This window comes from Chrysochloris asiatica, unplaced genomic scaffold, assembly GCF_000296735.1.
Source record: "Chrysochloris asiatica unplaced genomic scaffold, ChrAsi1.0 scaffold00037, whole genome shotgun sequence".
NCBI classification, from domain to species: domain Eukaryota; kingdom Metazoa; phylum Chordata; class Mammalia; order Afrosoricida; family Chrysochloridae; genus Chrysochloris; species Chrysochloris asiatica.
In genome coordinates, this window is record NW_006408555.1 from 21,829,291 (window position 1) to 21,852,917 (window position 23,627).

At 40.7% G+C, this 23,627-nt stretch overlaps 1 protein-coding gene across 1 annotated transcript in view; it reads right to left on the reverse strand.

Moving 5' to 3' along the window:
* Positions 1–3,892: 3,892 nt before the first annotated feature.
* The window catches only part of TANGO6 (transport and golgi organization 6 homolog (Drosophila)), a 242,816-nt gene continuing 223,081 nt past the window's right edge, over positions 3,893–23,627 (reverse strand). The window contains exon 18 of the mRNA XM_006860217.1: positions 3,893–4,069. Coding sequence (XP_006860279.1) covers positions 3,893–4,069 — 177 coding nt within the window. The remainder of the gene's footprint in view (positions 4,070–23,627) is intronic.

A 23,627-nucleotide genomic window follows, 5' to 3' on the forward strand; every position in this document is an offset into this window, starting at 1 on the left:
CTTTCAGATGTCTTAGCATCCTCCAATGTGACTACTGGCATGAGTCACAGGCAGATGGGGACATCCACCCACCCTCACAGACAAAAGCACAGAGAGGTGGGTGGGTGGGTGCAGGGCAGAGCAACATATCTGCTTTCCTTTCTTCTGGTTGCTGCCAGAGAAGAGGGGCTACAATACCACAGAGCAATCTAACTTGGGGGTATAGTGGAAAGGGATGCTGGTCACCATGAGAAAAAAGGTATGGTTGGGAAGGAAACTCCTCTGGTTATATGTGTTCCCTTTTTTTAAAAGCATTTAGCTTCCTGACCTCGAAGTACTTTCCAGAAACAAGTTAATGAGGCTTCTGGCAAAAATAGGTGTGTGGCTTCCATATTTGCCTAGCAAGTGGCCTAAAAGGCCCAATGTGATTTAGCACATCACCTCTCTGAGCTCAGCTACTCCGCTCTCCCCATGCTTACTCTGTCCCAGCTACAATGGCCTCCTTGCTGTTCCTCAAACTTGCCAGATAAACTGCCACCTTGGGACCTTTGGGCTTGCCATTCCACTGTCTGGAATGCTCTTCCCCAAATATTTTCAGGGTCACTCTTTCACCTCCTTCTAATCTTACTAAGGTATCAAATCCCAGGAAGAATTTTCCTCTGGATAACTTATCTAAACTTAGAACTCCTAACCACCATAAGCGGGCCATCCTTTTTTCCTATTTTTCTCCAGATAGAGCATTTATCACTATTTGATATTCTATTTATATCTCCGTCTTATGCAATGTTTGTTTCCCTTCATCTCAATGCAAGCACCTTGAGGGTTTCACCTTGTTCAATACTGTGTCCTCTGTGTCTAGGATGGCATCTAGCACCTTGTAAGGCACTCATTAAATTGTCACTGCCTGTGCTTTGGTTTCCTACCTTGGCCCTTGTATTAAAGCACTTAGGTGGGTGGAGCTACAGAGAAGTACAAGAGATGGAGAAGAGCGGTCAGGAAGCAAAGCAAAAGATAAGGAAAATGATGTGTGTGTCCAAGTGATAAGGAGCAAAGTGAAAGCTAAGAGATTCCTGAGTAAATAACAGAGGACTTGGAGAAGGGCAAGTTAGTGCCAAGGAGGAAGAAACAGATAGCCAAGGAGGCAACTGTCCAGAATATTCCAGAAACTGTCTAACCTGAATAAGCAGTTGATGCTTAGACAGAAAGTCTGGATGAAGCCATGGCTTTTGGACTCCCAATATACCTCTGTTAACACACTGATGTGCTAACTGAAAGGTTGGTGGGTTAAGTCCATCCAGAGGCACCTCAGAACAAAGGCCTGGTGATTTGCTTCCCCAAAACCAGCCACTGAAAGCCCTATGGAGCACAGTTCTATTCTGACACACACATGGGGTTACTATCAGTCAGAATTAACTCTACGGCAAATTGTTGGGGTTTTTCTGTCCCATGCAACTTGCTTCAATGCCATTTGACCAGGAAGAGAAGGAGGGATGGGGCCAAGCAAAACATGGAGTGAGTGATACAAGGGAGTCTAGTTGATGATCCTTTGGGTATTAGAAGGGGTTCAGGGCATGCAGTTTTCATTTAAAGCAAGAGGCCCAGGGACATGTTAGATGAGTTGGATAGATGGAGGAGACTAGAATGGACAGCAGGGAGAAGGTGGCCTCTGAAAGAGATGAGATGGACAGAGGTGGGAGGCAAGGCACGAAGAGTAAGACATCCTTTGAGGTCTGGAGCAGGGAAGAAGTACTATTCTTCTGCCGTCTGTCTTAATCTTCTGAAATTTCTTTCTTAGTTTTGTGATTTTATTATCCCAAAGTTCTCATGATCTTGCCCAAGAATTTTTCTTACATATATAAATATATATGGAAAATGTACTTAATAATTTGGGAAAATTGAGTAATTTGGTCATGTTTGTGAGAATTAAAGAATCTTTCATTTGAATTTGGCAACAAGGTCAGAAAGAGTCACTCTCAGAAACTGAACCCATCAAATTAAAGAACAGATACTTTTAGCCACCTGCCAAATAATTCAAAGTAGGAGGTACTTTATAAATGGCAATAAAGAGACTAGAATGTTTTATGGGACTCCCCTAGGAAAAGAGGTTTTTAGATCAGAGATTTTCTCAGTCGAATCATGGTGATCAATTAAAATATGTCCTTGGAAGTGGAGTGTATTTAACGCAAACAAAGCTGTTGATTAAATCAATCATGCTACCTAATACATTCAGTCTAGCTATCTGAAGTGGGCTGGAAGACATTTTGATAAAGGAAGACAAGGAACAAAAAGTTTGGTGTATAATCATCTGGTACAAAGGAGGATCTTTTTAATTTGAAAGCCCCAATCTTGGTTTTCTAGACATCCTTGATATGGAGAATGGAAATGAATACTGCTACCCTATATAGTCTTTAAAAACATCTAACTGCCTTTGTCCTAATTCTTCACGCACAAAGTGAACTTCTGATCCACTGTTGTTGTTGTTAAGTATCAAGTTGGTTCTGACTCATAGTGACCCTGTATATTTTCCAAGGAGCGGATGATGAGTTTGAATCACTGATCTTGCAGTACAAACCGACCTTGCAGTCTAATGCTTTATCTTACAGCACCACAAAATGACTCTGATCCACTGACTGTGTGTATTCTGGCTGCTCTGAAGATATAGTCACCACACAAAAGTTCAGAAGTAAGAATGTACCTGTAAATCAGGCCAGAGAGAAATATCCTCTTAGTTGAAAATGGGCATTTCTATCTCTAGATCCTTCAGTCTCTTGAGAGTTTTCAGAAATTGTGTTTTGGTTTCCTTGACTTGATTGCCCCAGAGAGTACTATAAAGCCTGTGACAGAATTCCACACCAAGCCCTGCAAAGCCTGTAATGGATCATGGGGCAGTGGGTTAGGTTTGTCATGGTGGTGACAGCCTAGCGGGGCTTGTCTGAAGCAGTCAGTTTCTCCCCTTTGTCATCTCTTTAAGTTGCAGTCAAAGTGAAATAGCCAGAATATGTGAACAAAGGGGAGACAATGGCATATGTTACATGTGAAATTATTTTAACAACCTGGCACCAGGTCACCAATATGCAACATAATTTTCAGCATGCATTTTGTACTAACTCATCTTTCTAAAGAAGCAGAGCACTGAATGGAGGATCTAAACTCTCATGTGATAGGCTTGTGCCTCTCTTCTGATAATATGGCAACTCTACACAAACAGAGGCAGAGAGAGGGAAGGAAAATGGCCATGGAGAACAGACACAGGGCTTACCCTTCTTGGGAAGATTCAAGCAGCTTGATTCTCTTTTCTGGGGAACAAAGCCTTCTCAACTCCACAGCTTTCCATCTTACTAGCAGAGGACTAGATTCACACCTGTTATTCTTCTCAGGCAAGATCGTTTTATTTGATTTCTCATGTTTGGGTAACAATTTCCTAACTTTCCCCACCTCCAACTGCATCTTCAAACCCTGAAATGGCCAGAGATGACTAACTCTGCCTGCTTTTCATTATCACAATGAAGAATCATCTCATCATAGAAGAAGATCAAGACAGTTGACACATGGGTGGTCAACCTCTTCTACTCAAGTCACAAGAGAATGGTCACTTAATGAAATTCCATCAGTTGTATTAAAATACTTCTATCAGGTAAACATCTCTCTTTAAACGCTATAGGACAGTGAAAATGTGCATATTAATGAAATATATCATCATTTTTCTTTCAACTGTACACACTTTAGGGTGGATGCAGGGTGACTAAATAGATGTTTTCAGAATGTCAACCTTAAGACACAAGTAGCCAAAGCCATAAAACTACCACCAAGGTCAGCCATACCGCCAGCACCAAAGAGTCAGTGAGGTCACCTGCTGGAAGTCTTGGGCACTGCTCTGCTTGTTCCCTCCCTTCCTCCTTTGAGGAAGGTCTAATTATGGAAGGACCACAATCTTTTTCTCCAGCTTCTGGGGTGGGAACAGGAAGTTTCTCATTATCTCATCCAACTCTTCCAGGGCCAACTGGGCATGGAGCTTGGCCACTTCATCAGGCTCCAAATGCACCACGTGCTTCAGCAGGTGGTAGAGATCCTTGAGGACGTCCCTCAGCACCTGTACAAGAAAGACACAGTTACGACCATCTATCTGCTGTGCCAACATTTCTTAGTGCATCCTAAGTGCCTTCTCCTGCTATCTGAGGAGTTCTGTGAGAAAACCCACAACCTCCCTCAGGAAAATAATGCACTACAAGGTGAAGATAGATGGAGGGATGGTCCACCTCATAGATCCAACACTCTTATAGAGATTGGCCTCCCATTGGATTTTTCCTTCACTCCAGCTACCTTACTCCACTACCTTTATTCCCAGGCCCAAGCATAGATCCCAGATCCAAAGCATGGCAGAGAACTAAGAACTGCAGACAGGCAACACAGCCCAGACAGGAAAGTTCCTAGAGCACATTTACCAATATTTCCCTTGCTAGTTCCTCAAAGAGCCTCTACCGACACCCACACAACAGGCTCCTTATCTTATGAAGCCCAGGAGGTTATTTCCTTCAATTAAAAAATTTCCACCATGATTCCATCGCTTTGAACTTGTGTTTTGTAAGTGAAATTCCAAGGGGACAATAGACCATCACTGTGAGCAGAAGAGATGCATGCAGTATGTGTGTCTACTATTCTTTGCTGGTATGTTGGCATGTAGCATTTGTCATGCTCATGGGCACAGAATTCTGGCTGACTTATGATGAATGGGAGTTTGGTGAGAATCCAAGTAAGGACAAGGTAAATATGTTACGTGTACGACTAAGCAAGTGAGGCATTGACAGCCTGGTAAGGCCATACTTTCCATTCAAACTAGAACTTGCTTCAAGCAAAGAAAAGAAGACAGTGTGGCATTCTAAGAAACAAAGACAACAAAGGAATCCAATCATATTTTTTCTTACTTGTTTAGACCCTGTTTATTCATCAGAAAGCCAAAAGTACAGTGTTGGTAGAATATGTACATATTAAAAAGTGAAAGATAAAGAGTTAGTTTTTGTGTAGAGCTTTCACTGTTCTAAGAATAAAATACATATGCATGTTTAAACTAGTTAATACATATGGTTTAATTTCAGTGATTCCACACATTAAGTACTCTAATATTTTCATTTGGAGTCCTGGTGTGGTGCTGTAAGATAAGCACTGGACTATTAACCACAAGTCTGGCAGTTCAAACCCACCAGTGGTTCCTTGGAAACCCTAGGCAGGGTTGTTATGTCAAGTCGAAACAGACTCGACAGCATTTAATAACAACACCATATTTTCAGTTAAAATTGGTATCATACAATATGAAAATAAACAGTAAAGTTCATGCTAATAATTTAACATTTTCATTTTTTTTACTTAGAACACATGCAATAACAAATAAAAAGTACCAGGACAATGGAAGACAAATAAAAGCTTTATGTTTTAGTACCTTTAGTGGCACTTGTTTTTCTTCATTTGTAACAAGGACCCCAACACTTTAATTTTACACCGGGCCCCACAAATCAGACAGGCAGCCCTGTAGACAATTCTCAGTGTTCTGTGGTTTTCTTAGGGAGCAGCTGAGGCACAAATAGGAGTTACCCCACCTAGCCTACGTTTCCAACTCTTAACTGTGGCACTATCCCTACTGCCCTTTCAAAATCTCTCTTCAGGTGAGGGTGTCCTTTATCTTTCCTGGAGGCTGACAATGTGAAAAGGAGAGAATTCCGTGGAAGGGGTGACTTTCCACACTACTCCCTCATGATTACTCACTTGTTCAGTAATTATAATTAAGGGCTTATTTCATGCCCAGGCAGTGAGCTGGTAATAAAAAGATGAATAATCCACATTCCCTACCCTCTGGCTGCCACAGTCTAGCCTGGAGGCTGATACACACAACCTTACAGTGTGAGTTTCCTTCTAGGAGATAAATGTCCATGATCACTTGGAAGCAGAAAGAAGGAAGTGATTCTGCCTGTAGGAGGACAGGGAGGGGAGGAATAACATCTCCCTAACAAGTCCTGGTGGGCTAATGTGTCAGACTGGAAAGTCTTTTGAACTGCAAGGTCGGTGGTTCAAGCTCACAAGCTGTTCCTTGGAAACCCTAAAAAACACGGTCCCTATGGGTCAGAATTGACTAGACAGCACTTAACAACAACAAGTGAATTGTCCTTAATTCTGACAGTTTTTTGCAACCAATGAATGGCACCAAAAAGTAGCAAGTCGCCTTAACCACAAGTCATCTCAAATAAATGCAAACGCTAAGCAAAGAAAAAAAAACCAGCCCTGGTGGCACAGTGGATTAAACTCTGGGCTATTAACAGAAAGAGGAAGATGTGGCAGTCTGCTTCCATTATGATGTACAGCTTCAGAAACCCTATGGAGCAGCTGTACTCTGTCCTATAGGCTGAACCCACTCAATTGCAGGTCAATGTACTATAGCTCAAAGGGACTCTTACATAAAAAATTCTTAAGTTCCTATGGTTTATTACAAAGTCATCCTCTCCCCCCACCCCACTGGAGGAATCTTCCCCCTATCAGAAGTATCTTAAGAGATTTTTGCTAGGTTAACAACTCCATGCTAACTTTTGCTTTTTAAAGGGAAATTCTGAGGTACTCTGTTCAGGTGTTCTGCTCTTTCCTTGTGTGGGTAAGAATTTTCCCCTCAGCACTGCTGTGTCCTTAAAATAATAATAATGCCTGTGCAAACACCACTTCATACTGGAGAGGTGCTGACTTCCTTGTTATCAGTTACCGGATCTCCTTTTTAAGGTAGCTGAGTGTTAAGCAAAGGCTCCTCCTTAATTAATGGGTCCATTTTAGCAACCCACCCTGGTACCACTTCTCTTCAATCCCTGTAACTCTAGGGATCCTGTATATCACAGACTTCCTCTGGATCAAAGTTTCCTGCCAGCCAGGGATTGTCACCAAATCCCTTGGATCAGGGGCTGAGTTCAAAGGTAAAGTTACTCACAGAAGCCTCAGTGGTGGGCAGGATATAGGCAATCTCACAGAGGAAACCTCTCATTAAGAGTTCAACACAGTTACTATTCTTCCCAAACCACATCAAGGCAAAGGACTCCAGGGCAGGGCTTCCAAGCAGTTCATTCTGGCTTGAACCCCTGCTGAGAAGTTGCTTCTCCTAGATGGACTCAATACCTCAGTGGGGAAAAAGGCAACATTTCAGCAGGGAAGGAACCAGTTTAAAGGAACCTGGAAGGAACCGGTTTAAAACCCTGCTCCGGAGTTGAGCTTGGGGGTGGGTACATCTCTAGAGTAGACCTATCTTTGTTTATAGCAACAGTGGTTGAAATAAACATCTTTACCATCTGAAGAGCTTTTATGGGACCATCTAAAAGAAGTACCCAGATTCCTAGTCTGAAAGTTCTTTGGAAGGGATGGGATTAAGGTGCTTTATTAAAAGAATTTAGAATGTTACCCACACCTCTCAAACACATTCAGTCCAGGTGCCTGGGCCCTGAAGCATACAAAGCTGAAGCTTCAGAGAAAAGGGCAGTCTGTAGGGTTAGAGCGGCTAAGAAAAGACCAGATGAGGCAGGGCACACTGAAAAGGATACAGTAAGAAAAAGACTGCCTTAGGCACACAGGTGCACTCTCAATGGAAAAGCAGGAAGCCAGGGCATTTGACTCTTTCAATGCACTTGACCTGGAACATCCCCATAGTTGTGGTTGTATGAAAATACATGGCAAATAGTTTTCTTCTTTTTAATTCCTACTGTTATTTATTTATTTGATTATAAAAGCAACAGAACCACAGTCCAGAGTATCTGAAAAATAAAGGAAGAAAACAGTCTAATCTGATCACCACTCTAACATAGTTCCATTAGCAAAGATGCATCCTAAAAAACAGATATATTTACATTTAAAGAATATTTTTAAAAAATCTATTCACATTTCAATGTGATTTTATCAATGGAAGTAGGAGAATGCCATGATTATTCTTCTGTTATTATGTGGAGTCAGCAACACAAAACACAAATGGCCACAAACAAGACACTGACAGAAACAAGGATTCCTCCTGGAAGACTTCATGCTGAATGAAATTATTCAATCACCAAAGGACAAATATTGTATGAGACCACTGCTGTAAAATATTAAGAAAAGGTTATCTTGATAGAAAAAACATTTTATGATGGTTACCAGTGATGGGGGGAGGGGAATTATTCATGAGCTAGAGGTATTCACATGTTAATATGGATGACCACACAGGCAGGCAATATACAACAAGAGGGAGGTTGGCAGAGGAAAGATGAGGTTAGTGGGAGACACAGGGAAGAACACAAGAGTTAAAGTTGTTCTTAAGTGCCATCCAGTTGGTTCCGACCCATAGTGACCCTGTATAGGGTTTCTGAGAAGCAGCTAGTGAGCTTGAACTGCTGATCTTGCAGTTCAAAAGACTTCGCAGTCTGGCACATTAACCCACACTGCCATCCATGCCAGGACTCCTCAAGAGTTCAAGTGAATAGAGGTAAATACTGTTAACTGATGGTACTTGGAGGGGTCGACTGCAGTCTTTGTAATAAAGCAAAGTATATGATTTGTTGAATGTAAAACTGATGATCTACTCTGTAAACCTTCACTCAGCTTGCAATTAAAAAGTTAAAGAAGGAAAAAAAAAAAGAAAGAATGAAACAAGGATCCTTTAGCAAGTCCCCTCAGCGGGAAAGATCTAGTGCAGGATTTCCCATCTATAACTTCTTAATATTTAAGGTGGGAAAGGTTTACTAAATATAAAAGGAAAAAAAAAAACTTTAAGTGCTACTTTAAAATGAACTATTCTATAGAACCACTGTTGTTGTTGTCAAGTGTCATCAAATCATTCCTGGTGTGGCTGTGGATTAACTGCAGTTTGGACTGCGAGGTCAGCAGTTCAATCTCACAAGTCGCTCCTTGGAAACCCTATACACAGTTGCTACTGATTGGAACTGACTCAAAAGCACTTAACAACAACAGTGCTTCTGAGGAGTGACTAGAGGGTATGAACTGCCAACCTTTCTGTTAACAGTCCAGTGCTTATCCTACAGTGCCACACCAGGATTCCATAGAACCAATGTTATTGTTGTTGTTAATTGCTATTGAGCTGCTTCTGACTCAAAGCAAGACTGTACAGGGTTTCCAAGAGCAAGCAAAAAAAAAAAAAAAAAAAGGATGAAAAAAAAAGCCCAAACTAAATTTCATACAATCCATTCAACTACCATTTTGGATCTCTTAAGGTTAAAAATAAATTATTGGGCACAAAACCCAACCAATCAACCCTGAAGAATAACAAAGAAGTTAGAAATTGAAATAAAAGGCAGAGGGCATATTTTGGGAAGGGAGGTAAACTAGAGTTAGAGGTTGGAGACCTGCCTGACAGACAAACAGATTCTTCGGACAGGCTCTATAGGACAAAGGAGAGCTGCTACTTAGGGATTCTGACACTATAAATCATTATGAAAGCAGATAGCTTCATCTTGCTCCCAAGGAGTGGCTGGTAGGTTTGAACCACCAACTTCACAATTAGCAACCCAACGCTTACCCCAGGAGACCTCCTTATATGTGCACACAGTAGGTCCAAAGAAAGTGGAGTTTGTCAGTCTCTCTAGATAATTCTGTGGTATCTATGAAGGCTAGGGCTGTGTCTATCTGGTTTCTCTTATAAAACTAAGGCCTGACAGAGCCTGACTCCTGGTGTACACACTCAAATGCAAAGTCAGTTTGAACTGCAAGATCGGTGGTTCAAACGCAACAGCCACTCCTTGGGAACTCTGTACAGGGTTGCTATAAGTTGGAACCAACTGGCTGGCACTTACAGCAGTAGCAACAGAACCAGGAACACAGTCATTTGGCATGTAATAAATCTCTGATGATGAATAATGAATAATAATAATAGTGAATCCTTACATAGCACCTGTTATATACAAAGGAGCTTCAAAAAAATTTGTGGCAAGTATGAAATTAAAAGATAATGAGACTTGTCCATGAACTTTTTGAAGTCCCTTAGTATATTAACTCATTTAATCTGTACAACAACACAACGAGACAGGTACTGTAATCCCAATTTTCCTAAGGTCACAGTTACTAAGTGGTGGTGTTAGGATTCAAGGCCTGGCTCTTGAGTCCATGCACTTTGTCAATTAGGACACCATCCTGCCTCTTAGAGTAGTTCTTATTTTCACTATGGCAAAGTAGAAATCATATAGATTACATATACTGCCTACCCTACAAGTTTGTTATAGGGATCAAATCACAGGATGTATGTGAGAGGATTTTGTAGTCATAAACAAAGTAATATATAATTCACACTATCATTATTATTGGAGTTCTGGTGTGGCACTGTGGGCTAATGTGCTGGACTATGATGTTGGTTTAAATTGCAAGGTTGCTGGTTCAAGATCACCAGCTGCTCTTTGGAAACCCTATAAAGGGTCGCTATGAGTTGGAATCAACTTGAGGGTACTTACCACCACCACCAACAACATGATTATTATTACCCCAACAATGAGATAATTGCATTTACTATCCAGGACTTGAGAAAATAGGGGAAAGGCACAACTCTTGAAAATATAAACCAGAGAAGAGAAATCACATAGAGAGTGGCTCAGGTAGAAGAGTATGTGAAAGGAGTTAGAAGAAGCATGAGGGAGATGTAAAAGAAGGGAAATGGATTTCATGTGGTCTGAGTGCAGTATTGGGGCCAGGACGGTCAGATGAAGGTGGTTATCTGACAAACGGGAACACTCTGACAGCACAATTCAGCAGAGCTGACAGTGCTGGGAAGAATTGTGCTGGGCAAGCAGAGAGGAGCCAGAATCTGAGGTCTAAGTGGTGAGCAGCCTCCAAGATCATGGGCAGAAAACAAATAAAATGGGGGAGCAGACAAGAAGCAGATTATCTGAACCTCACTCAAGGAATTCTGGCCGAAGATTCAATGTTGTACTGATAAAACCCAACCTTTCACTTTAGTGGGTCTATGAAGAAGAACTAAGGCCAACTGAAACAAAAAGACCAGGCTTCTAAGACACCTCACTGAAAGCACAGGAAGGGTCATCAAAGACAGACAGGATTACTGATGTCTAAGAGATAGCTCTCTAGACCTCACAGATGAAGAATCTCAAACACCCCAAAGTTCAGAGAAGCATTATTATTAACCAAAGGTTACTATTCTTTTCAAAAAGCTCTTATTTTCAAAGTATTTTCCTCTGTAAAACCTAGAGATAAGTGCCATTTTTATCCTTTCTGAATGTGTCTGGCTGTCATATGGGGAAAGTACCTCAACTGCCAACAGGAGATGGATTGTGGAGGAAATGAGGAGATATCCTGTGTGGTTTTCATTAAAAAAAAATATGGGGAAAAATTTAACTGGCCAAATTAGACCAGAAGAACTGGATGGTGCCTGGCTACCATTACAGAACATTTTGATCATAGATTCTTAGAAGAATCCTCATCAAAAGGGGGAAAATGCAGAATAGAATTAAAAATATTCATGTACTCCAGAGTTCTTGGGGCCATGAAGGTTGGATGAACACCTGAAATCATCTTTAAACCTTAAACCAAAAATACATCCTCAAATTTCCTTAAAATAAAAAATACTGTTATTTTTTCTAAAGTAATGTACCTTCTACATTTGTTTGCAAAGAGCCATAGTAGCGTAGTGGGTTGAGTTAGGCTGATAACCGCAAGGTCAGCAGTTGAAATCTACCAGTTCTTCAGAAAGATGAGGCTTTCTTATACTATAAAGATTTATACTCTGAGTCACTATGAGTCAGAAATGACTTGACAGCACACAACTCCCACCACACTTATTTGCTAACCGCTCCCTACCTCCACTCTCAGGGACTATGCGCTAAGTTTTTTTTTTTTATATATAGAAACATGTAAAAATTTGGGGGCATAGTGGCACTTGTGAAAATACCTGTAGGAAGAGAGCAGTTGGTAAACACACATTGATGTTGCATATAATTTGTGAAAATAAGGTAGTTTAGTTTAACTAGTACATTAAATGTCACCTTTGGGCATATGCTCTTTTAATAACTATGCTGTTGTTAAGTGTCATCGGTTCTGACCCATAGTGGCCCTGTAGAGCGTTTCCAAGGAACGGTTGGTGAACTTGAACCACTGATCTTGCGGATCAAACTAACTTTGCAGTCTAGTGCATTAGTCCACAGTGCCACACCAGGAACGTTAGGGGGAAGTACATTTGTGTTACTGGGGAAGTAACAATTCAGAAAGGAGGGTAAGAAGGGTTACACAACTCAAAGAATGTAACCAATGTCACTGAATGAATGGTGCATGCAGAAACTGGAATTGGTGTATGTTCTGCTGTGCATTTTCTTAACAACAACAAATTTTTTTAAATTAATAAAAAATTTTAACTGGTCAAGTGCCAAAAATGCTATAGGGGCATAAACCAGCTAGACATTAGGGGACATAGACCAAGGCAGCAGTTAACAGTTAACCCCTGGTAGGGGTGATAGCTCAGGATCCCTAATGAAAAAGTAGGCAATCTATTTTATCAATCCCTAAATGTGTGTGATCCTAGGCTAGTTAAAGTAGAAGTCACCAGGAACTTCCAGGTCAGAGACCAGTTTAGGCCAGGCCTGCATACTGCTCTCTGTGGCAGAAACAGGAGCAGCAGCTGCCGTGGCAACAGGAACAGCAGTAGCAGCATCTTTCAGAATGTCTTTAAATAGCAGCCTGAGGAAGGCAGCAGTTTTGCTACACTCAGACAGGCACTGAAATAGAACAAAGAAGGCAGGAAAAATGGAAGGGTGTGTGCAAAGGCGGCAGGCTGCTGCTTACGGGAGAAAAAATTGTCCTTTTAGATGATTACAATCCCAGCTTTCCAATTGTACTCAGTCTCCCCAGCTTTTCCCTGGCCCTGGCGGGTCTCCATGTAAGACACCTTTGTTGCTGAGGGGAGCACAGACTGGCTCCCTTTTCACACTTGACATCACGTGTGTGGACACGGCTGAATGTTCACTGGGCTGAGTCCTTTATTTCGAATTCTCTCATTTAGTCCTATGAAGTAGATAGTATTGGCCTTAGATTACAAATTAGGGAAAGGGGATTTGCTCAAGGACTATCTGGTCTAACTCAGCAATCCTCTGAAACATGTGCAGTTAGTTACTAGGTAACCTAATATGCAGGAGGAAATCATGGAGAGGATTTGATCTGGCTCCTGCTTAGCTGGAGCAGAGGGAGCAGCAGGTGGGCTGGTAGGTGATCTAAGGTTTGGGTTTCCTTTGGGGTGCTGGTTTGCTCTAGGGCACCCTGTATCACCTCAAGCCTACCCTGGCTACACAGCCTCATGTCTGGTCTGAGTTGGCCATGCCTCTATGGATAAGGGAAGAGCAGGCTGTTCGTAGGGTATGTGCCCAGTGGAATTCAATATTTTGTGTAAGATGCTTCAGGAGCATAAGGTTATATAGTGGCACTAGGACCACTAGTCACAGACACATCAGAGACTCTGGAGGCAGTGGATTATGTGTTAATACTTGACATGTGTGAACCAGTCTGGAAAAAGAATTCCCACTGACACCATGGGGAGCATAGCGGCTCTGGAGAATAAGCACTAGACTGCGAACCACATTGTCAGTGGTTCGAGCCCCTCAGCCACTCTGTGGGAGAAAGACAAGGATTTCTGCTCCTGCTAAGATTTACAGCCTTGGAAACCCTGTACAGGTTGCTACAGGTCAGAAACAACTCGACAGTACTTAACAAGAACAAGTGCCATCAGAAAAGTATATCTACAGCACAGATTCTGTGACACCATCATTCAGGGTATTGAGTCTCTACATTCATCGCACATTCAAATTCCCTAGAGAACTTTTAAATTGCTTGGGCCTTATCTCAGAGTTAAGCATCACAATCTTAAGGACTGGCACTCAAGACTTTAAAAAAATTTCTTTTGTTTACTTCCCCAGTGACTCCATAAACAGCCAGGATGCAGTAGAGCAGTATGTTAAGAAAAAACATGGACAGGACACTCAGTAAGGAGCCCTGATGGCATAGTGGTTAAGTGCTTGGCTGCTAACAGAAAAGTCAGTGGTTCAAACCCACTAGCTACTAAGTGGCTGTCTGTTTCTGTAGGTTACAGAACCCTATAGGGTTGTTATGAGATGGAACCAACTCAATGGCAGTGAGGTTCAGTCTGGCTTCTAGGGGCCTCAGTAGGAGATAAGCCATGGTTTTGAAAGTAAAAAGACATCATTACAACTTTATCTATGAAAAAGATAAAGGCCAATAAGGCTGACATGCTTTGGACATGGTCTATTGTATTTCTTGAAATTTTCTCAACTATCATCAGTTAGGTTTTTATTTTCCAGAAGGAAAGAAGTTAGGAAAATTTTTGCTCTATGGATTAAGATTGCATCTTTTACCCAAAATATTTTTTTAAATTGTCCTTAAACACCCATATGAAGCACAACTCAGAAGAGAAAGTCACAGACTACTAACTTGGCATTCTTCAGAAAAATGAAAGCTGAAGCTGCCTTGTTATTAGGTTAGCTGAGTTATGGCAGAAGCCTTGGCCCAGATGGAAGGAATAAAGGGAAATACATGTGCTAAAATGTTGACAGCTGAATAGACAGTGTGGGGAGAAGCCAAGTTTTGAAATGCAGGCTGTGCATCAATATTCACTCTGTCACTCTGCCTCAGGACTCCTTCTCCCAGCTGATTTGGGGGCAGTCTATCTGTAACTTTAGGAGTTTCCAAGTAAGGAAGCAAAAGTCCCTCTAAAAGAGAACCTGTTCAGACAACTTGTGCTCCTAAGAAACCTGAACACCAGAAGAGTTTGGAAGCCTCAGAATTTCCAGTTTAAGACCTAAGAAGTCTATTTATTGCAAAAGTAGGGACAAAGAAATTCAAGAGAAGCATTCCATGCCTCTTCTAAAGGTGCTTTCATGCGCTCTCTCCTTCCTTCAGTAAACATTTATTAAGCACTTAGTAAGGTTAAGGCAACATTCTTGATTTTGGAAATATAAAAGTGAATGGAGTGTCCAGGACTTCATGGTTTCCTGTTGACATAAGACCTGTGAACAAATCACTACAAGATCGAATCCAGTCCTGACCCGATATGTAAAGTATCACAGAGCCTGGAGAAGAGGGGACTAATTTTATCTGAGGAATCAAGAAATGTTTTCCACAAAGAGTGTTATATTTCAGGGAAGCCCTGTAAGAAAGCGTATCAGATGAACAGGTGGGAGGAGAGAAGGCATAGCAAAGAGTCTATCAGATTATTCTGGGGTTGGCATGAAGTTCTCAGGGCATACAAGGGGAAGCATGAGAGACAAAGTTATGGAAGGCAGATGGGGTCCAGGTTTTCAAGGACCCTGTACATCATGCTAAGGAGTCTGGACTTCATCTTATGGACTACAAAGAACCAACGAAAACCTGTTAAGAGACTGACTAGACTTCAGCAGATGTGCACCTCTCTCTAGCTGCAGTTCTTTTACCATTTTGAGAAGCTGAATACCTATCAATTTGAGAGAATTAACAAGTAGGACAAAGTCCAATTTTAAGGAGGCAGAAGTCTCTGGTAAGAATCTAGGTGGGTCTCAATATACCTGTTAACAGTTCACTCTTCTTCAAGTACTATGTCAGGCCATTTCTAATGAGCTGCTTTGGAACAGCCAAGTTGGCAATAAGACAGCATGGCTTTGCACTGAATTTTACCTTTTACTAGCTGTCTGACCCTGGGCATCCTAATGTAAACTTTCTGGAATTCTATTTTCTTATCTGTAAATAAAGAAAATACTGGTATTTATCTCACAAGGATGCTAAGGGGATTCAATGTGATAATGAATGTGAACAATTAAGCATTTGCCTGGTAAAAAATAAACTCTTAATAAATGTTAGCTAAATAGCGTAGTGGTTATGAATCGGGCTGCGAACTTTAAGGCCAGCAGTTTGAAACTACCAGCTGCTCCGCGGGAGAAAGATGAGGCGTTCTGCTCCCATAAAGATTTACAGCTTCGGAAACTCTGTACAGGGTCGCTATAGGTCGGAAATGACTCGACAGCACTTAACAACAACAACAACAACAACAAATTATTTTAAGTATCAAACCTCAGAGAACATGGAACTTGTTTGGAGCAGGTTTGTTATGGATGATGAGTAATGAGCTGGAATACACCCCAGACCATGAAGCTGCACTGGCATTCCTGTCACAACCAGGAGGGTGCACTTAGTCAGAAGTCCTCTTCCCCCTTGGAGGATGGAACAAAGATAAATGGGTAAGCAACCCAGATGCTCATCTGATTATCAGCATAATCCCCCTCACAGGAAGAAACACTTCCTGAATCAGGCTGTGGGGCAGGAGGAAAGTCCCAAGACTCACCTCCCCAGCTCTGAAAGTGTTTGCTCTCCTTCAGCTTCTCTCTGCTCCCCTATTTGTTTTCAGTTCTGTATACATTACGGAGAGTTGGTAGATGGCAGAGTTCATGGATGAACTGTACTTTTGGCAAAAGACAGCAGAACATGACAAAGGGCAAAACAGAAGCTAGGGTTGTTTTCTGTCTGCTCTCTGAAGAGTTCACACTGGCAGGACCCAGACGTCAGAGCACTTGGGTTCAAGGCTAGTCCCAAACACTCTCCTATCCATTTCTGCTCCATTATTTTCCTGGGGAGACAGTAAGGAAGCTGTGTAAAGAAGTCGACTAGCCTGTTTTCTTTTGGCTAGCATGCTTCCAGGATCTGAAGCCCTCTGTTAGACATGGTCTGCATAGAAAATGTCCAAGTGGTTCCATTTCTGAGTCCCTCAGATGGCAGGGTCATGGAGCATGGTTAAGAGTATGATGCTTCGCTGCCTGGATTCATACACTGCTCTGTTACTTAGTAGTTCTTACACAAGATACTTTTCTCTGTCTTAGTTTCCTTATGTGTAAAGTGAGGATATTAATCATACCTACGAAGAACTGTGATGAAAATAAAATGAATTAACTGATGTAAAGCACTTTATGTGTTGTCATAAAGCCAATGCTCAGTAGAAGTATTTTAGTGTGGTTTTAACACACACTGAATTTTTCAAGAATACAACTACCGTATAAATGAGAACATTTTGATTTGTTTTGAGATTTTCAAAGAGTAGTCTGTCATTGTGGAAAAGCAGGCTGTTTAATGCTACTCATAATACTTCTAAGTTGTCAATACAAGACATCTGTATCAACTTATTTATAGTTATTCCATTCATGGTGGTTCTACATATAAGAACTGAATAGTTTATTATGTTTTAGAGTTGGCCTAAACACTTATATGGGAGTGCTGTGCCGCTACAGAATAAGCACTAGGCTGCTAACTATAAGGTTGATGGTTCAAGCCCACCACCTGCTCTGTGGAAGAAAGATGAAGCTTAAAAATTTACAGCCTTGGAAACCCTCTGCAGGGTTCACTATGAGTCAGAACCAACTCAATGGCACTTAACAATAACAACATACATTTTTATATGGAAATACACATGATTTTACCACACACTATCATCTTCTTTTGGAGTCCTGGTATGGTACTGTAGGATAAAGCACTGGTTGGTCTGAACCATAAAATCAGTGGTTCAAACTTACCAGCTGCTCCTTGGAAACCCTATACAGGGTCACTATGAGTTAGAACCAACTCGACGGCACTTAAAAACAACATAGTCTTTTTAAGATTCTTGGTTGGCACAAATGATTTATGCTCAACTACTAACATAAAAGTTGGTGGTTTGAACCCACCATTGGCACTGTGGAAGAAAGGTCTAGTGATCTGCTTCCATAAAGGTTATAGCCAAGAAAACCTTATGGGGCAGTTCTACTGTGTACCACATGGGGTTGCCATGAGTCAGAACCCACGACTTGGCAACAGGCACTATCCTTACATTTCTTCTTTATGTTACATTTGGACCATTATGCTAATTTAAAAACATGCATGTAGTTATGAGACAGTGAAAAATGCACTATAAAATATATGTCATAATAAAATTGTTACAATAAAAGTACACCTAAATAAAAGTGTGTGACAAGACACTTTCCCCAACATGGTGCTGAATCTGAGCTCCAATTCACCTTTCAGGTATTACCTAAGATACCCTGTCCTGGATAATTAGACCAACTTTGTTCCAGGTCAATGAATGTATTAGATACAATGTAGGTATTATACTTGAGTTAGCACTTGGCCAATGTAAGCTACCAGTAACAACTGGAAATGAGTGCTAATTTCTCCTGGCATTAACTTAGTAGAGTGCAATGAAGTAAGTTTCTTCTTGGTCATTTTAGATCAGAATAAGAAGGCTAAAGAGAAATTTATCTTATAGAATATAAAGTACCAGAAGTCTGATGCAAAAGAAAAATTAGTCCTGGTGGTGTAATAGTTAAATACTTAGCTGCTAAGCAAAAGGTGGATGGTTTAAACCCACCAGCCACTTCATGGTGGAAAGTGTGGCACCCTGCTTCCATAAAGGTTAAAACCTTGGAAACTCTATGGGGTAGTTCTACTCTGTCCTATATGGTGGTTCTGGTTAGAAATTGATGGCAATGGATTTACAGGATATGCAGAAAAGGAAAACAAACCAAATTATAAGATGTTGCTACTACTGTTATTGTTGTTGGAGTCCTGGTGTGGTGCCACAGGGTAATGCACTGGACCACAAGGTTGATGGATAGGGTAGCTAAGAGTTGGAATTGACTGGCTAGCACTTAACAACCACAACAATTATTGTTAAGTGCCGTCAAGTTAGTTCTGACTCATTTTCTCAGTGTTGTTAAGTGCTATCGAGTCAGTACCGAATCATAGCAACCCTATACACAACAGAACAAAATACTGCCAAGTCCTGGGCCAAGCTCGTAATTGTTGATATGCCTGAGCTCACTGCTGCCATCACTGTGCCAATCCATCTCATTGGTGGTGTTCTTCTTTTTCTCCTACCCTCCATTTTAGTAAACATGATATCCTTTTCCAATGACTAGTCCCTCCTGATAATATGTTTGAAGTATGAGAGATGAAGCTTGGCCATCCTGGCTTCCAAAGAGCACTCTGGCTGTATTTCCTCCACTACAGATTAGTTTGTTCTTTTGGCAGTACATAGTACTTTTAATATTCTCCTCCAACATCATAACTCAAATGCATCAATTCTTCTATGGTCTTCCTTATTCACGGCCCATCTTTTGCATGCATATGAGGTTATTGGGTCAAGTGCATCTTAGTCCTCAAACTGACATCTTTGCTCTTCAATACTTTAAAGAGGTCTTGTACAGCAGATTTGTCCAATGCAATGAATGCATCGTTTGATTTCTTGTCTTCTGCTTCCCTGAGTATTGATGGTTGATTCAAGCAAAGTAAGTCTTTGACAACTTCAATCTTTTCTCCACTTATATGGATGTTGTTTATTGGTCCCATGGTAAGGACTTTTTTTTTTCTTTACATTCATTACATTTTCCATACAAAAGTCTTTGATGTTCATCAGTAAGTATTTTAAGTCCGCTTGGCTTTCAGCAAGCAAGGTTGTATAATCTGCATATCGCAGGTTGTTAATGAGTCTTCCTCCAATCCAGATGCCATTTTTTTCTTCATATAACTCAGCGTCTCAGATTATTTGCTTAGCATACAGACTGAATAAGTATGGTGAAAGAATATAATTATTTAATTTTGAATCATTCAGTGTTCCCTTGCTCTGTTCCAACAACTGCCTCTTGGTCTATATACAAGTTACTCATGAGCACAATTAAGTGTTTCAGAATACTTACACATAGCTTGTCATGATCCACACAAACAAAAGCCTTTATGTAGTCAATAAAGCACAGGTAAACATGTTTCTGGTATTCCCTTTCAGCCAAGATCCATCTGATGTCAGCAATGATATCCCTCATTCCACATCCTCTTCTGAATCCAGCTTGAACCTCTGGAAGTTCTCTGTCAATGTATGGTTGCAGTAGATTTTGGATTCATAGTGACCTAGGGTTTCCTAGGAGCAGCTGGTGGAACTGAATTGCCGACCTTGTGGGTTGAAGTCCAGTACTGATCCTATAGCACCACACCAGAAGATATTACAGGTATATGCAAATTATTAGGCAGAAAAGATAGGAATGGAGTAGTTTTAAATGTTACGGCTCCCAAACTGATACATTATCACTAGAAAAGGTTGAACATTTATAGTTTATCAGTTGTAGGAAGCCACTGAGTCCTAATTTTTCAGTTTTACTTCTCAAATCCATGAACAATCTCATATGGATGTGGCCAAGTAACTGTTGGTATCTATGAGATTGTCCCCATGTCATAGGTCCTTACTTCAATCTTGACTCAGAGCTATGTGGAAGCTGACCTTGCTTTTGCATAAACCAGGACTCCTGTACCCACTACTCAGGACAGCCAGATTGGTTCTTCTGGGAATAGGCACATGATTTTAGATAGAACGTTAAACGTCTTCTCTGGAATTTTTGCAGCTGGGGTCAGACAGGGAATCTGAGCATTGAATGTAAGATGCAACATTGGGTTACTGTCAGAGGCTGTGTTGCTGCCTCAGGGAGGAAACTAGATTACTGTACATGATGAAACGCAAAAGAAGCAGAGACAAGAACATTTCAGTTACACTTAGTAAGTCAGGAACCTCTAGGTCCACCTCTGCTTTTCCCACAATATAGTTCTTCAGCACTTCTTTGGATTTTGTAAGCTATACAAGTAGCCTTTCTTTAAACTTAGTTCCAAGCAAAAACAGCTAGTGCTATTATTATTTTGTAGAGTCCTAGTGTGGTGCTATAGGATAAGCACTAGACTACTAACCATAAGGTATGCAGTTCAAATCCACCAGTCACTCTTTAAAAAACAGTATACAGGGTAGTTATGTGTTGGAACTAACTCAATGGCTCTTAACAATAACAACAACATATATATCCTGGTGTGGTGCTATAGGATAAGCACTAGACTGCAAACTGCAGGTCAGCAGTTCAAACCTACCAGCCACTCCTTGAAAACCTTATACAAGTTTGCTATGAGTTGAATCAACTTGATGGAACTAATAAATCCAGGTAAAAAAGAGAGAAAAAAATAGTGTGAACAATCAAATCAAGTTTAAACATATGTTAAGTTCTTTTTGGTTCAATACTACAAAGTATCCTAGTCTCTCATACATTTCCCCAGTAGAGTCATTATCTATTACAAGGAAGAATGAAGTGGCATATGCAATCATGAAATCCTTGGTCAGAGTCACAAATCCAAATTTCATTTAAGTAAAATTTGTTTTCAAAGTCTGATGACCAGTGGCAAGACTTAAATAAATTCTAAGGTGCTTAAAATTCCAGCCGTGAAATTGGTTGCTTATTTATTCAGATTGAATATGAAATCTTTGTTGTTGTTGTAAAGTGCCATTGAGTCGGTTCTGACCCATAGCGATCCTGCATAGGGTTTCCAAGGAGTGGCTGGTGAGCTCAAACTATTGACCTCACGGTTGAAACCAACTTTGTAATGCAGTGCATTAACCCACAGCACCACACCAGGATTCTTAGATGGTTTGAACCAGACTGTAGTAGTGGTGGTGGTGCTAGTGGTGGCAGCAGCAATAACAATTAGCAATAATCATCATCTTTTCCATTTATAACCCCTGGCAGTCTGTAGATTTTTCAGATATATATTCCCACTTAATTCTTGCCACGCTTCTGTCAGGTAGCAAGGATGGATATGAAAACAAGATTCAATGACCAGACTATGAATTCATTTGACTCCAAGTACAACAGTCCAAAAATTATCCATGCTACCTCATTAGTTTTTTATATTTAATAGTCAGAATAAATTGTTTTTGAGGTAAGCCCCTCATAAACACTGCTTCTCTTGGTTTCGCGAGGCTAGGGGATGTGATAAGTACTCTTAACGGTAAAACAAGAGAGAGACACAGAAAGAGAAAGGGAAACCTCACATAGAATACGCTCATCTAAAGATGCACAAAAATGAACAGATGGGGAAGAGTAAATGCAAAGAGGTCTATGGAATCTTATGAGGATTTGTTTTCTTCTAAGACTAAAACATAGCAACAGCAATTAGGATGTCTAGAGTGAGTGAACTAAGTGTTTGGGGAAAAGAGACAATTTATAAACTTGCAATTATTTTTAAATTTCTCTATTCCCCATCTCTCTTGACATTAAACAGTGTCTGACAAATATCAAATTTTTATTAAATGCCCGTCATTAGCAATACCAACACTGCAAACACCTAAGCCCTCAGGCCTTCAAGAGGGATTTGCCTTCTTTCTGGAAGCCACAGGGATACTTACTCATTCACATCTGCTGCAGGAGCAGCTCAGTGAGGTCTCAGTGGCATTCTGAGCAACTTCTGGAGAGTGTTCAGACGGTGAAGGCTATGACCACTAGCAGAAGATTTATGCTCCCAGGAAAGGGAGATGCTCTTTGATTTCACTCCTGGAAGGGCTCTCCCAAGTACTTTTTCAAAGTTTACAGAGGAGTCATTATTACCTGGATCCACTTCTTTTCACATAACTGTTCTATTCATTTGCTTCTCACACAGAAACCTTCTATCTGTTCAAAGGAGCAGTGTCTGTGGAACTAGCTCTGGGAAGGAAACAGGTTTACTGTATACACAGCACACAAAAAAAAAAAAAATAAAATAAAAAACCCACACCAAATATTGCTAAAATAACTTTTAGAATAAGACAAAACCAATAAAAGGCAGGGAACTTTCCATTCAGTCTGTCTACCATTGACTTTTAACTTGACAGTTGTACTGTGTCAAAGATTAGAAGCCATTTCCTCCTCAGTCTAGTGTTCATTTGGTCTGAAGAGACAGACATGAGGTAAACCTAGGACACACATACTAAATCTTCTGGATGGGTCATGTGTAATTAAACTCTTGTAATTAAAAAAGGAAAGCATCCTATAGAAATGTTTTATTTTTTTTTTAGTTAGGGTTTGCCTTCTCTCTCGCAGAAAATGCAAGTAACTGTCATTGTACAAATGTTAGACAAACCATTACTCATAACATTTCTAGGGTAAGGTATCTGCCATCAGATTTCAATATAATAATAATAATAATAAAGATACAAATAACTTTACAGTGGAGGCCTGTGTTTAGTTGAGCACTTCACTCAGACATTGTTGTTGTTGTTGTTAAGTGCCGTCGAGTCGGTTCCGACCCATAGCGACCCTGTACAGGGTTTCCGAGGGTGTAAATCCTTACGGGAGTAGAAAGCCTCATCTTTCTCCCGCGGAGCAGCTGGTAGTTTCGAACCGCTGACCTTAAGGTTCGCAGCCCGATTCGTAACCACTACACATTAATTAATAATTAATCTTGAACTCTTCCTCCTTCAAGATACTTCCACATCTTTCTTATTTCTGAAAAACTATCTGATATTAGGAGTCCTGGTGTGGCGCCATAGGATCAACATTGGACTGCTAACCGCAAGGACGGTGGTTCAACCCTACCAGTTGCTCCTTGGAAAACATTTACAGAGTTGCTATGAGTCAGAACTGACTCAACAGCACTTAAGAACAACAACAATCTTATACTAAGGCTTGTTTGTCATCTTGAAATGATGAATTCTGAAGCCTACTACTGATCTTCCACTAGTTAAGGTAAAGAATACATTATGTTTTTCATAATAAAAATTAGGAATTGTTGTTGTTAACTTCCATTGGGTCAGTTCTGACTCACAGTGACCCTGTGTAAAACAGAACACAACACTGTCTAAT